The sequence below is a fragment of the Toxotes jaculatrix genome, chromosome 7, assembly GCF_017976425.1.
Source record: "Toxotes jaculatrix isolate fToxJac2 chromosome 7, fToxJac2.pri, whole genome shotgun sequence".
NCBI lineage: Eukaryota > Metazoa > Chordata > Actinopteri > Toxotidae > Toxotes > Toxotes jaculatrix.
In genome coordinates this window covers 23,234,376-23,249,110 of record NC_054400.1, presented here as the reverse complement: position 1 = coordinate 23,249,110, position 14,735 = coordinate 23,234,376, and the positions used below count along the sequence as shown (strand labels likewise).

The window sequence follows — 14,735 nt, the reverse complement described above, 5'->3', positions numbered from 1 at the left end:
TGAACTGTCTGCATGTTTTTGATGAAAAACCCAAATTGGTATTTGCGCTGATGTGGACATCTTATTCCGGGAAAGGAGGTGGACAGTTTTTTTTTAACCGGCGCAGTGAATGAAGGCATACACAACTTTAGCCAACCGACAAAATTAGACCCACAACTGGAGCTGTAAGACATCAGACTGTTTGCACCTGCAAGACTTATTTTTTACGACTTTTTGCAGTCAAAAGTTCTACTTACCACCCTCTTCTTTATTGTATCCTCATACTCATTCGATGATTAAATGTATTTTTATAGTTACCTAAAGTTATAGAGCAGCAAATCTGCAAGACCCTGCAGAAGTATCGCGATAGTAGAATAATACTTATTAAAGGTAAGCTGTTATTTCAAAGGCCTATTGAGTTTACAACTTACCATCAGAGTTTCTAGTAGGAATATTATAGAAATAGTGGGGATATTTCTCATTGACTTTGTTGATAAATACATATCCTAATGTAAACACAAGTAAACAAATAACGCATAAACTAGAAACAAAAAGTCCGAAAAAAAATCCTAATTGTTTATTTCCGTTTATTCATTAAAGGTTATTCATAAGGTGTAAATTCAAAACTAAGTAATGACAAAGGTTTCTGAATGCGCCTGAATTTACCTGAATATAGATTTTTGTTTACATGATTTTTTTTTCTTCATAATGGTCACCGGCCGGAGGTCCAATAGATACCCGAGGCACCTTTTTGAATATTTCCTCCTGCATACCTGCCTCTCTCTGTGCATTTCCTAAAGCCCCGCGGAGAGAGGGGACACCCCGGGCCCTCTGCTGTCAGCGGTCAACTGCTCACTTCCTCTCCTTCATATTCAGGGATTTAGACTAATATTTAGATAGGATAGGGTTTTATACTTGGAGTGCGCCGCCTCGGTCCCTACAGCTTCGGTCACGCAACATGAATGTGAAAATCACTGGTTTTATAATCAGCGGAATAACTCGTGATTTATTATCTGTTAAATGATATAATTTTATCAGCCTGATTGTGGCACAGACAGGCTTATTAAATTAGAGACTGGCGACATAAATATCTCCACAACACAAGCGTCAAAAAAAAAATCAAAGGAGTTTTTGTTTTATTGTGTGTCTGTCAGGATGGGGGGGCAGAAAGAGACAGAGAAAAAAAGAGCGCGCACCCAACAGGTCCTTCCAGATACACCGATGACCTAATCACATATCTGTTTAATAACAGCACAAAGTAGCTGCAGCCGAGCCCTCAAGTTTACGAGATCTGTGCTATTTAATGAGGCATGAGCGGGAGTTTTTTGGTTTGGTGATTTGTCATGTTACCACAACAGGACACACAGGACCACACAGGCCTCTCCTGCAGTGCACGAGGAACAGAAGCTTCTGATTCTCCTGTAAAAGGAAGACAACATGGCGGAATCTGTAATGTGTGGTATCTGAATGGTTATCAAAATGTGTCAAAGCACGGCCACTGAGACAGAATTACAGTCAGGCCAATGTATTTATAATATTCTGATGGACAAGCGTTTGTGTATTTATTATTATTATTATTATTATTATTATTATTATTATTATTATTATTATTATTATTATTATTATTATTATTATTATTATCACAGTGCGTAAAAGCGCAAATTACACGGGTGGTCTCCTCCTGTTGGCCCCTGTCACCTTCGTGAGAATGGGTACTATTTCCTGTGCAAAATAACTGACTTAGAAATTAAAAGGTGCAAAAAAAAAAAAAAATTGAAAATAAAATAATAATTTATATATAATTTTATTTTATAATAATAACAGAGAATTCTGTATTGTAAATTGAGAGTGTATCCTATTTTCAAGTTCACTGTTATTTAATAAATATTAAAGATAAAGTGTACTTGCTGTACTCTCTGAAACCGCATGAATTAGTTTAAATTTCAATGATATAAAATGTCGCCGTTGATATTACTCCACTTCAGCGTGGCAGGTTCATTCCACACAGACAATCTTTTTGCCCCCCCACCCCTTTTTTTTGTTTTTTTTTAAATAAAGGATGTTCCCACCAAAATGCTGAATTTAACCACGCTTCGGTTCACCTGACAAACTTGTCCCAAATCACTCTAAGCTCCTTCCCTGTATATGACGGCCTGAGATTTTCAAATCATTTAAATGCTTAGTTACACTAATTAAGAGTGTCAGATTTCCATACAGGCCTTAATAACAATAATTTCAGTATCATCGCATTTCAATAAAAACAAACAAATAGTCGGATTTTACACTGACAGAAGAGCAGGAGCTATAGAGAGATGTGACTGTGCAGTATGTCCTCGCTGGCCTGTCTCCATCAGTCGGTGTTCAGGACTGTGTCCTGTAATCAGTGAGGACTGCTCACTTTGTCTAGCTGTTGTCAGGTTCGGACTTTATGTGCTCAGAGCAGAGCTATTTCAAATGAAGTCAAAGCTGTGCGATGAAAACCATCATAAAATTCTATTTGACCAGATTAAAAAATTGAATGTTATAACGAAAACTCATCATGCTACTGTGGTTATTCATATAAGCGACGTTAAAAAAAAATTTTTGTTTTTTTTTTTGTTTTTTTTTTTTTACACTTAATATAAATGTTAAGTTCCCGTGGTTTCACTAACAGGTTATAACTGCAGAGATCGTTTCCTCTCCTAATCCATCGCTAACTCACTTCTATGTACTGAGAGAAAACGCACTGTTATTCCTGTGAAGCTTTGAAGTAAGTGTTTTACATCATGAATCAACTCTCATTACTTTCACTTATCTTTCGATTAAAGTTCTGCTCGGACACTTCCTGTACTTAAACAGCACTCTTCTTAAACACATATAGAGGATTTCGTATTTTCGTGACTAAAATTGTGTTTAACAGTTTCTTTCTCCTGCTAAAATTTCCCCCATAAATTACTCTTTATGTTCATAAGTGTTGTGTTGAATGCTTTGGCCGCTCCTGAGGCCTGCGAGCGAATTCCAACACAGTCTCTTCCCATTTTGATCTGCTCCTGTATTTTGTCTGTTATCACCTGAGTATTTACAAAGGAGGCTTCCGACTTGGCAATGATGAAGTGAGTCGGTATCGATGGCATCATATCTGATAAAAAAGGCCGGCATACACTGGGAGGAATACATCATCTGGGCGATAGTTTACACTGACTGCGCCATGCGTGATTTCTTTTAAAGAGTAATCAATGCGCAGAGGCCACGTTTACACACTTGATGAATAAACGGCTGTGAGCTGCAAAGTCACATCTATCTATCTATTTAAATATTTGCCCTAAACAACATATTGCAGTGGTTTATTTATGCTCACTCCCTCCCACGGAGCAACATCCAAAACAAACAGGACTAATCCTCTAACTGCTTTATCCCATTAGAACCCCGCTGCTGTCTTCACACTTAATTCAGTGACTCCAGTGTAAATTAGACTCTATCCGGTCGCTATCGCAGCAGCTCCAACAAAACACATCTTTGGTTGCGGCACATTAAAGCTGAACCCCGATAAGCTGAGAGCCAACAAGGCGATACTGGAGGCGCAAGGCGGAGAGGTCAAGTCCAGCTCCGGCCTCACATGCCACGTGTGTTTATTCTCTGTGTGTACTGACTGCATGGATGGCGTTTTGCTCGGTACAAAAAATAATAATAATAATGTACGAGGTGAGGGAGATAATTTGGGGTGAAATTCGGCGATTTGGCCTAATAGTGTTTCCGGGGCAGTGGACGCAGATGATGGTTGATGTGGATGCGTAAAAAACAGCTCTTAATCTAAAGTGAGGGAGCTGTGCGTCTAACATGACTGACATTTATAAGATGAAGTGAAATGTCTGCCACCTCACAGTTATTTCCGTATTTGCACTTTTTTGTTTCTATCAGTTTTCTTTTTCTCCTGGAATTTAAATCAATATTCCTACTTCTGTATGTGCTGAACAACCTGTTGCACGTTGGCTTTAGGAAAACTTCATCTTCACACTGAGCTGTCGCGTAAAAGACTCATAACTTTGGTCATTTTCTGCACTGCGGCCCCTGATGTTCCAGACTGATTCGGGTCGGGGACGGAGCAGCTCTATCTGGGCTTGGACACATAGAATATGCAACACGCATATATATAGTCCCGTAATTTACTGGAAAAGTGGCGCACTTTGAAGCCGGACATTGCAATGACGTTGGAGCTGAATTCAAATGACTGACAAGGTCTTATTGAAATAAAACATCCAGTGCAGAGCGCAGACACTTTTTTTCCTTGTGGTGCAGGGGAGGCGTGGATCTTGCTCACTTTTGACATTCTCGTAGCAGTAGTAGCTTCTCCTCAAGGCAGGACTCAGATGACACCACCCCGCCACCGACCGGAGGAGAAACAAGGGAAGCTCTCTCTCTCTTCACTGCGGATGAACTATGTTTTGACACCAGGACGTGTTTAGGGGTTCACCAGATGAATCAGAGCGCCGGGGAGCTTTTCGCGTCTTCACAGTAGCCGTGGGAATACTTTGAGAACAGTCTGCCCCAGACTCTCGCACCCACCGAGCGCCGGTGGCGGAATGTGAAAACCCCATTTTGGCGCATGTTCCTCTCCATTGTGCGCAGCCTTCTCCTGCTTTCTGCGCGGTTGGAAAGCGGAGGAGGAGGAGGAACGGCTTTTCCCGACTCGATCTCTTGCCTATGGACGACGGCGGTCCCCTCTCTCCAAAGGCAAATGCTTTCAGTATTGCCTCTCTGATTTCGGCTGCAGAGCAAGCAGGAAACGCAGCGTTTGACAAACACAGCACCGGCCTAGACAAGCCAGACCTGCACAACCACAGTTCCTTTAAAATGCACTACAGCACTGTGACCCGGGAAATGGAAGGTAAATCTGTTTGTTAATGCCCATAGAGCTGCTGTAGCATGTATACATCTCACCCGAAATTACACAACACCCTTGAATCCGCTCGGTTTGTCGACATTTTCACAACGCGCAACTGAAATCAGTGCGCAGAGCCGCATATGGGCGCGTTGTTTTGAATGCATGAATGAAATTAGTGTAAAAATAAATTCTGGCACAGCTGGCCTACTATTAAAAACAATGCAGATTCAGTCCTAGTAATCACCATCAGAGAGGAGAAGTCTGTAAGGCAGCCAGAGTGGGGGGGAAAAAAATCCCATTCCAAAAACCCCAAAGAGTCAACTTTAATTCGTGGACAGGATCACATACATTGACAATGAAGCCAGAAGGAGGAGGAGGAGTGTTTACACGGGCACCCTGAGTGGAATGGTAAAAGCAGACCATATATCCACGGGGGAGTATATCCGTCCCATACATCTATTTGTCCAATAACGAGAAAGCAACAGTCACCTGCCGCCTGTTTGTTTGTTCATGCAAATCAGTGTGTGTTTACCTTGTAACCCGTTTACACTCCTCTCTGCTCCGGTCAGATCCCCTATTGTTTTCTAACGGGGGTGATGTGGGCGATACCCTTATCCAAAAGTTAAATGGGTGCCGGAAAGCCCATTAAAAAGGGGCGCACTTCCCTGTCAATCAGTCTCGTCCCAAGGCGAGGAAAAGGCACATTACCTGCAGTTCCTTATCTAAATAGAAATAAGAACCGGTTTTATCGCAAAGGGGAGGCCCTCTGCGTCAGATAAGAGAGGAGACGGGGTTGCGGTGTAACACACAGCAGCAGCAGCAGCAGCGCACAACAGAGGCAGCTCAGAGCGCAATCGATCCAAAGCAAAAACTAATTCACACGCACTCGAAGCTCGGTCTCTGCCAGTAGTTCAGAGGTTCGACGAGATCGCCACACTTTTTGGAAACATTTCGGCACTATTCGGACGTTTGCTGTTTTAGATCAGGCACACTGTAGTATGCTGGCAGCGGATGCAACCTCAGGGATTAATGAACAGCCGAGACGGAAACTTTTAAACCGAAAGGGGTTGCATTTGTGCCTGACATCTTCATTTGGAGCTCACTGAATCCTGCTTCTGTTTTTACTATCTGTGTTATAACCGACTCACAGTGCAAGGCATATTTAGTAAATCCAGTTTTTTGGGATGATTTCAGCCATATCCAGTCCGTGGCTGACGCAGCTGTCCCATTTTTGCGATGTTGCAGCCTTCACGACGAGCAGCCTGAGCAGCCTCAACACGCCGGGGGGTTACCACCTCTCTCCGTCCCCCGGGGACCCCTACAGCCAACATGAGTCCCACTTCGAGCCTTGTCCGGCCGCCCAACACAACTACAACTACCCGGGGTCTAACCCGGGCCAGGCCCCGCCGAGCGACAACGGGACTCCCAACTGCTCCTCGTCGTCCTCCAACTCCACACCGAACAGCAAAACTATAGTGAAGAAGAACCCTAAAGTGGCCAACATTAACGTCCAGCTGGAGATGAAAGCTTTATGGGACGAATTTAATCAGCTGGGCACGGAGATGATCGTTACCAAGGCGGGCAGGTGAGCGCACATTATAAGTTACTTTTCTCCACATAAGCCTAATGTACATTTGGCTACAGTGGACAAATAATGCACAGTAGTCTATGTTTTATATGTTTTGTTGTTGTATATAGGCTAATATTAGTTTATCAGGAAGAACAACGGCATCAGAGGACTTAAGTTTTTATGTTTCAAATTTTAGTCATTTTGAGAATTTTTGTTTTTAGCATTTATGCTGATGCCGCAAAACAGAGAAGTGGGAGATATATTCCGATTTAATTTAGCTGTTTTTATTAGAAAATAATCATCACTGCAAATAGTAACAAATCAAGAGAGGATAAATGAGTTTCATTAAAAAAAATATTGTATATATTTTTTCCTCCTTTTTTCCCCTTCTTTTTTTGCTGGAGTTCATGGTGAACTAACTTTTCCACTACTCGACTGCATGTTGTTTTTCTCACTTCATGGGTCCGCACTGCTAAAACAGTCTCGCATAATATAACAACAGAACTCGTCATCTTGCTTCCTGCACATTAAGGCCTAAAATGTCAGTGTACAAGCTGAGTGAATTAATCAAATTACTGAACATTGGCTTAAGCTTGCTGTGGGCGCATCAGGCCATTTGGCTTTTTAAAATATATTTCATGTAAAGCTGTGGGGGTGAATAGTTCAAGCGCAAATGGAGAGGTCAGAGGCATGGAGGCTTTTCTGTTCATGTTAGTGTGTGTGTGTCAGCTGTAAACTTCATGTTGATCTGATCCCGCTGAGTTTTATAGATCCACTATCCACTGTGATCCACTGTGAGTCTCGGCTGGTTTTCCTCAGCGTCAGCCTCAGCTCAGCGCGCACCGCTGTCATAGGGAACATTACGGCCTTTAATCTGTGAGTCTTTACACGTGTGAACGAAGATGAGCTCGTGTACACGCTGATTACAGTGCTGCAGACTTGTTTTCACTCGGGCCTCGACACGTGTTTACCTTTTTTTTTTCTTATTTCCTCATTACAGGAGTGTTTGTCTGCCTCCCTCCTTCAGCTCTTCGGTCTCACAGCAATTCATACATAAAATTGTATGAATACACCAAAATCTGATTGTGCTTCACTTATTAATAATAATATAATAACAATAAAAAAAACTGAATACGGTCATTTAAATAAAGCTGATTGGTCCATTTTTTCTTTTTAATTTCCAAATTTTAGACGAGTCATAGAGGCGTTTTTTATTGTAGTATTTATACTTTGTCCCGCTTGTGTCGCCCTGCGTGTGTCCTTACAGGCAGGACGAAGTTCTTAGCAGCGCTGACCTCTGACCCTTGTGGAGAGCCCATAAAATATTTCACTAATACTCAGTACTATTATTTTTCAGCCAGTGGGCTATAAGCTACAAACGGCACGTATGAGTGTCCCATTTTTTTTCCCTGTATCATAATAATATAAAGAGGCATGAGATAATTGATTTAATTCTGAAAGCCAGGCTTAAGTTTCTGCGCTCTGCGTTGCCTGACAGGAGAAAGGAGATCTGCAGCAGGGCACTTTAAAAGCTCCTTCAGCCTCACCTAGGCACAACACTGACGTTAATTGAGCGTTGATTTTAGGATCCCTTTCACTGACTCGGCGGATTACTCAACTTTCAACTGATGTAGTTGAGGGGGGGGTATGGATCTGCCCTACACAGTAACCTAACCTAGACAAGGTGGAGGGGTAAAAAACAAATGTTTGTGTACATGTGTGAGACTAAAACCTACAGCGAAACTTCCAAAAGCGATTGGATCCAAATGTGCGGGGGGAAAAGCAGATGAATAATTGTTAATAAATGTATAGAGGTCACCAGTATTTCACATACTGAGAGGGCCGCCTCTACATGTTCTCACTTGTATTTATATTTTCATGCAAATATAATTCTAACATTTTCCCTGATTATAAAAAAAGAGCAGCACCACACCTCGCATACCCAAATAAAGTCCGTGTGTGTGTGTGTGTGTGTGTGTGTGTGTGTGTGTGTGTGTGTGTGTGTATTTCCACTACACGAGTGTCTGGAGTTCATCAGAGAAGCAGAAGAGAAGTTAAAACGTTTTGCCAGAAACGCGGGGTTAAAAGACAACAAACCTACGGCTCCATTCAGATCAGGGGGAGTTTTATCTGGTTACGCGCGGACTGAATCACGTCATTTCCAATAGTGTGAAGCCTCTGTCTTCCCGTAGCCTCCAGCTCAGGCCAGACTCAGCTCTGTAGGCCTGGAGCTGCGCGGATCTATGCACAGTGCAAACACGCTGCCTTTAAAAAAATAAAAGATAATACTTTCTTGGCTCCTCCGATGAATTTCAAATAATTCAAACAGCGGAACAACGCCGTCCACACACAGATGATCCCATAAAAAAAAAAAAGTAGGACATGAAAAACAAAATGTGCACCCATTCAAGCAGCAGTAACAACCATTTAAAGCCTAGAGTTAACAGTCGACCCATGGTTTTTTTTCTTTCTTTGCCAGGAGAATGTTTCCAACTTTCCAAGTGAAAATATTTGGGATGGATCCCATGGCAGACTACATGCTCCTGATGGACTTCCTGCCTGTAGACGACAAACGCTACAGGTAACTTTGCGGACATTTTTTTTAGACAACTGAAACACACATCTGTCACCACGGGGCCGTGATTCACTTCGGAGGTTTTTACCAGTGCGCACAATCCACAACCTTCAGTATTAAATTCCACAAGCAAAATAAATAAAATACATGACAAATACATTCCACCATAATCCATTTTATGCCCGAAATATGCTGGTGACTGTTTGCTGACATTAGAGATAAACTGTTATATTTTTCCCCTATCATGACGACTTTTGTTTTTGTGGCTATTGCTGGATAATCTGGTGTTCTTACTCACTTCTTTTCGATCTTACAGGTATGCTTTCCACAGCTCGTCGTGGCTCGTGGCGGGTAAAGCTGACCCCGCTACGCCGGGCAGGGTCCACTACCACCCGGATTCTCCAGCCAAAGGCGCACAGTGGATGAAGCAGATCGTCTCTTTCGACAAACTCAAGCTCACCAACAACCTGCTGGATGACAACGGACATGTGAGTAGATACACCAGAGGGGAAACATGCATGTAAAGCAGACCTTAGTTTAAGCACAGACACGTGTCATGTAGTGTGTGGGCCCCAGAGTTTCATTATAACGGCAGTGTAACGAAATATTAAAAACTGTACTAACTGTAAACTCAGCATTTAGGCACAATGAGTCCCTGCAGGAAGATTATCATAAGAAGGAGTTGAGTAGTTTTATTCGCCCTCAGCTGACTGATACAAATAATTAAACTTTGATATTTTGACTAATAGTCAGATGGTGCCAAAGGCCTATTTTCAGTCCACAGAAATGGCACTGAGCACCAGGCTTTCCTCCAAAAATGACGGCAAGGAAGTGGAATATTTCACCACTGGAAATTATTTCAGCCCTTCCCGCTTGATCTTCCACTCTGTCTGAGTGTTTCTGTGTGTCATTTTGAGAACTTGTGAAATCAGAAAAGAAGAAGAGCTTGGAAATTTAGCAAACACTGAAAAGGGTCAGCTATGCGGGGGACTGCAAGATGGAAATGAGGATAAATCGAGTGTCCAGTAAGGACCTAAAACAGACAACGGCCATGGTTACTGCGCCATGGTTACGCGTTTAAATGAGAATTATGCAAATAAATATTCTCAAACAGACTTATCTATTCAGATGAGTGTCACAGTTTTAAATGGTTCTGCACATTTAACATGAGCGTCAGGTTATTTCTGCATTTAATGGCATTAAACCTGCTTATATGCGTGGAAAAGAGTTTTAATACTTAATAAATAAGATTATTTTTAATAAGTCACCAAACCTCGTTTGGTCTTTGAAGTATTTTAGTGTACATAATTTTATTTAAATGTATCTAATCATCATTTATTTACTTGCCAAATCCCAACTATTCGTTACAGCCAAACAATAAAAGTATAATCTGACTTTTGGAATTCAAGCCCACAAACCTTTAGTGCAGTGTTATGAATTATAATAACTATGAGTGCTGATCCGTCCTTTGTCTGTTACAGATCATTCTCAACTCCATGCACCGCTACCAGCCCAGGTTTCATGTGGTTTATGTGGACCCTCGCAAGGACAGCGAGAAATACGCAGAGGAGAATTACAAAACCTTTGTTTTTGAGGAAACCCGCTTCACAGCGGTCACAGCCTACCAGAACCACCGGGTAAGCCACTTCTTCTCTACACTTGTGTGAGACTCAACTGGTGTGATGTGCAGAAATAGCCTACACATTACCATAAACACTAAGCATTAAGCAGACATTTTATTGAACATCATCGCAAAAATAGACAGATTATAGATTATACGGCAAGATTGTTTTGAACTCAGTATTGATTATGACACTGGTTTTAAAAAAAAAGCGTCTCTTTATTATTTCTGGGCAACATTTTGCGCACACATGAACGAAATGATCCGTTTTTGGTGATTTCTGCGCGTAAATGTTGCCTCTGCTCTGTGCGTATAACGGCGAACTGTTTCCGCTCCTGCGTCCTCCGCACTCTGTTTTCCATCAGTCTCTGCGTCTGTTTAGATCCACACATCAGTGCGTTCATCGGCTGTTCAGAGCGACTCCTAACGAGTGAAACATTAGAATTAAATTCAGCTCCTATTTAAGAGTAACGCTGAAAAAGTGAGAGAGTCGGTGCGTGATGGTGACTGTAATATTCCCGTGACCAGGTCATAGTGTATGAAACAACAGCTCTATGTGATTTTAAATATCACATATTTTTCCAAAGTGTTCATTATTTTTAGACCTGAAGCGCCGATGGCTACAGTTACAGCTACAGTGGGTAAATTATCAATCAGTAATGTGACTCGTGAAATTAGGACAACATTATACATAGTTAAGAAACATATTCAAGTTATGATAATGAATCACTTATGATCAGGACTGTGCTGTGGCTGCATCATACACACGAGACGTTATGCAGCTGTCAGTGTTAAGAGAGCCCAGAAATCACTAGCAGAGGGAGCTCTGTATTAACTGGCAGTTATAAATATATTGTTTGAAATAACACTGAATGGGCATGGTGCTGAACAACAGACCTGTAAAAAATGCTAACTTACATTTTTTTTAAATTATTATTATTAAAGACAGCAGTGTGCTCCAACAGGATTTATTTTAAAAGACCTAACATTTTCAGTCCATCAGAGTAGCCCACCACTGTCCTTTCTAATAGAAATCAAATGCAATAATTAATAGAAATGGAAATGATAGGGTGTTTAATGTTGTTGTGCTTTGGATTTCAGATCACACAGCTGAAGATAGCCAGCAATCCCTTTGCAAAGGGCTTCAGGGACTGCGACCCAGAGGACTGGTGAGCGTTTACACTCTGAAAACACACAGTCTTATTGGCGTGTTTCCACATGATGTAAAAACATACAACAGAGCATTAGCAAAATAGTTTTGCTGTTTGTTTTATTCCACACAGGTGGCAGATAGGTGGAGTTTTCCACATAAAGGAACACAGTGAATGCCGCAATGTTTCGAAATCACTGAATATTGTTTGAAAGTCAATCAACTGTGCTTTTTCTGTCACTGACAAATTACCAGACACTCTTGTAATTGTCACAGTGGAGTAAACCCCACCCATCTGGAATAATCAGGCAGCTGAAACAAACGCAAAGACTTTTTTTTTTCAAATGCTGTTCATCCAGCTCTGCAAATTACTTTTTTTTTCTTTATAGCTTTTACTGAAGCAATTATACTGAAGTTTATGGGAATTTTTTGATTATTTAACAGAGCAGGCGAATCTGGGTCATGTAAAAGGTCGCCTCACATTTCATTCACTGTAAATTGGGGGCACGTCAATGTGTAAATGCTCATTACATGCATCAGTGTAAACTCTTAAAATATGCATTCATCATTTTAATATATAATAAAGAAAATGTGCCCTTGACATTCATTAAATGAGTATGTAACTGAATCCATTCTCCCTGCTCCAGGCCCAGGAATCACAGGCCAGGCTCTCTGCCAATAATGAGTGCCTTTGCCAGAACAAGAAACCCAATGTCATCTCCCCCTCAGCAGAACGGCACAGAGAAAGGTCTGCAGCTCGCTCTTTGTTTCATTTCAAACCTCATGCCTGCGCTCAAACACGAAACACAGTCATCTTAAGTTGTTAAGCATTCAGAGGAAACGCTTTTCTTTCAATTGTTGGCATATTTCACTTCATTTTCTTTTACTTTCTTATCCTTAATTTAAGCACAGTGGTGTGTTTGCAGTATCAGGCCAATACTGGCTTTTAATTAAACATCAAACATCAGCCAGTCAAGGTCATCCACTGCCGACAAAACACAGCTTCATGTGCTGCTATATAACTGACCACACAATAAAACTTGCAACGAAAATGAAATTTTCTGGACGTGATGATGATTTTATTTATTAATTCAATTATGAAAATTTGATTAATTAAATATTTGTTAAACTGAGAGTTAGACCTCAGCTTTTAGAAACGTATTAAACAATATGAAAGGATTTTATAATAACGATTTTATGATTTTATTGTAATGTAACATTTGTCAAATCTTAGTGAATAATTAATATTTACATTTTCTTTCTGGGTTTCAGTGCAGACTTTTACTATATCGTGATCACAGCTTTCACCTTAATACGTGACATGAGATTTTATTCAGGACACAGTGAAAACCCAAACATGCTGGTATCAGTATGAGCCTTCAAAACCTTGTACGTGTCATAACATAGAGCAGTGTGTGGAGCGCAGGACTGAACACACTCGCTGTTTAGGACAATATACACAGCCTGCTGGTACAAAGTATTCACATGGTGGCTGCCTCTGACTGTCCTCACGTCCCTTCTTCCACAGAGGACAGTAGGCGGGAATATGAGCGAGACCCCAGCGGCACGCCCATACACGCTGACCCAGCTCACCAACTGATGTCCCGGGTCCTCAGCCCCGCCTTGCCTGTCCCAGGAGGCCTTCATGCCGTCCCGCTCACCAGTGGTCGACCCAGCCCTCCCCATGACCTTCGGCCAGACCCTCACCCTATACCCCCGGACACCCTGCACCACCACCCTTACAAGTACCCCACCACCTATGAACACTACCTGGGAGCCAAGACCAGGCCGTCGCCCTACCCTTTACCCAGTATCAGAGGACACACATACCACCACCACATGAACCCAGCTACAGCTAACATGTACTCAGCCACCAGCGGCCCCTCTAACTACGACTACGGGCCCAGATAATGACTGCTGTCCATCAGGGCTAACAGCACACAGCACTGTGGGAATGGGAAAAGGCAGGAAAGGCAACACAGTCCTGTCTATTGATGGCTTACGCAACCTGTGGGGTGCGTTTACAGGCTGAAACTCCTTTCTGCTGGATAAACCCTGCCGTATTTATTTAAAGGAATTGAATGCATCTTTGGGGGAAAGCATGGGCACCTGCTCCGAGCCCTTTAAGAGGTCTGATTTGACCTTTGAACCCCAATAGCAAGAGCTCTACATCAGGGCACCTCTTACCTGAGCGGTGCAGACATTGAGCCAGCAAACACAGGAGACAGGAGGGACCTCTCCTTAACACAGACAATACCTTTGATCACAGACTGGAACTGATGTTTTTTTTTGTGTTGGATGCACTTTTTGATTTGCCTTGTTTTTATTGCTTTCAAAAAAGCCATATGTTATATAGTCCATCAACCTTCTAGGTAGACGAGATGTTTGCATGTTGAGCTCATCAGAGAGGGTGTCGAAATACATCAAATGTTTTTGTTTGAGGAAAAAAAAAAAAATACGAGATTTGATTTTGAAACATTCTGAACATTTTGAGCCGCTCTGAGAAGCTTGTACCATGGCACTGACTTGCAGCAATACAAAGTAAATAAATGAAGCAGAATGACTGTTCTGTATCTGTAAAATAAACATTAAATTCTTGTAATTCATAAAAAAAAAAGAAGGTTCTTTGTGCCAGTCTTCAATTCAAAGCCCTGTCTGTTGTTGCGGTGCAGGAGGGGGGGGGGGGGGGGGGTTTAAAAAGAAATGCTTACCTCACTGATAGCATTGTTCAGGTTTCTCCATCCGGATTTGCCCTGTTGAAATAGTGAAGGTGTCCGCTGCTCCTGCAGTCATTGGAGGCTGTCTAAACATTTGACTGCACCATAGTTCAAATGTTGAAATCTGCATCTGGTTTAATAAAAACAAAAAGCATATACATACACACCAATGAGTCATTGACCATACTTCCTACTTCTACACACACTTCCTATTTAGTTTTGATAAACTACGTGTGTAACTACGCCAGGGGCTGTGGTCCCA

The 14,735-nt window shown here is 41.8% G+C and overlaps 1 protein-coding gene across 2 annotated transcripts; it reads left to right on the top strand.

Moving 5' to 3' along the window:
- The first annotated feature begins 4,243 nt into the window (after window positions 1-4,243).
- tbx1 (T-box transcription factor 1) lies at window positions 4,244-14,246 on the top strand. Of its 2 annotated transcripts, none has more exons than XM_041042106.1 (8): window positions 4,244-4,843; window positions 6,086-6,425; window positions 8,890-8,991; window positions 9,302-9,473; window positions 10,467-10,622; window positions 11,708-11,775; window positions 12,404-12,504; window positions 13,285-14,246. In XM_041042106.1, the coding sequence occupies exons 1-8, from the start codon at window positions 4,660-4,662 to the stop codon at window positions 13,665-13,667; spliced, it is 1,506 nt and encodes a 501-aa protein (XP_040898040.1). In that variant the 5' UTR covers window positions 4,244-4,659; the 3' UTR covers window positions 13,668-14,246. The 2 variants fall into 2 exon arrangements, with proteins under 2 accessions (XP_040898040.1, XP_040898039.1); XM_041042105.1 differs by having other exon boundaries at window positions 6,035-6,425.
- The last annotated feature ends 489 nt before the right edge of the window (window positions 14,247-14,735 follow it).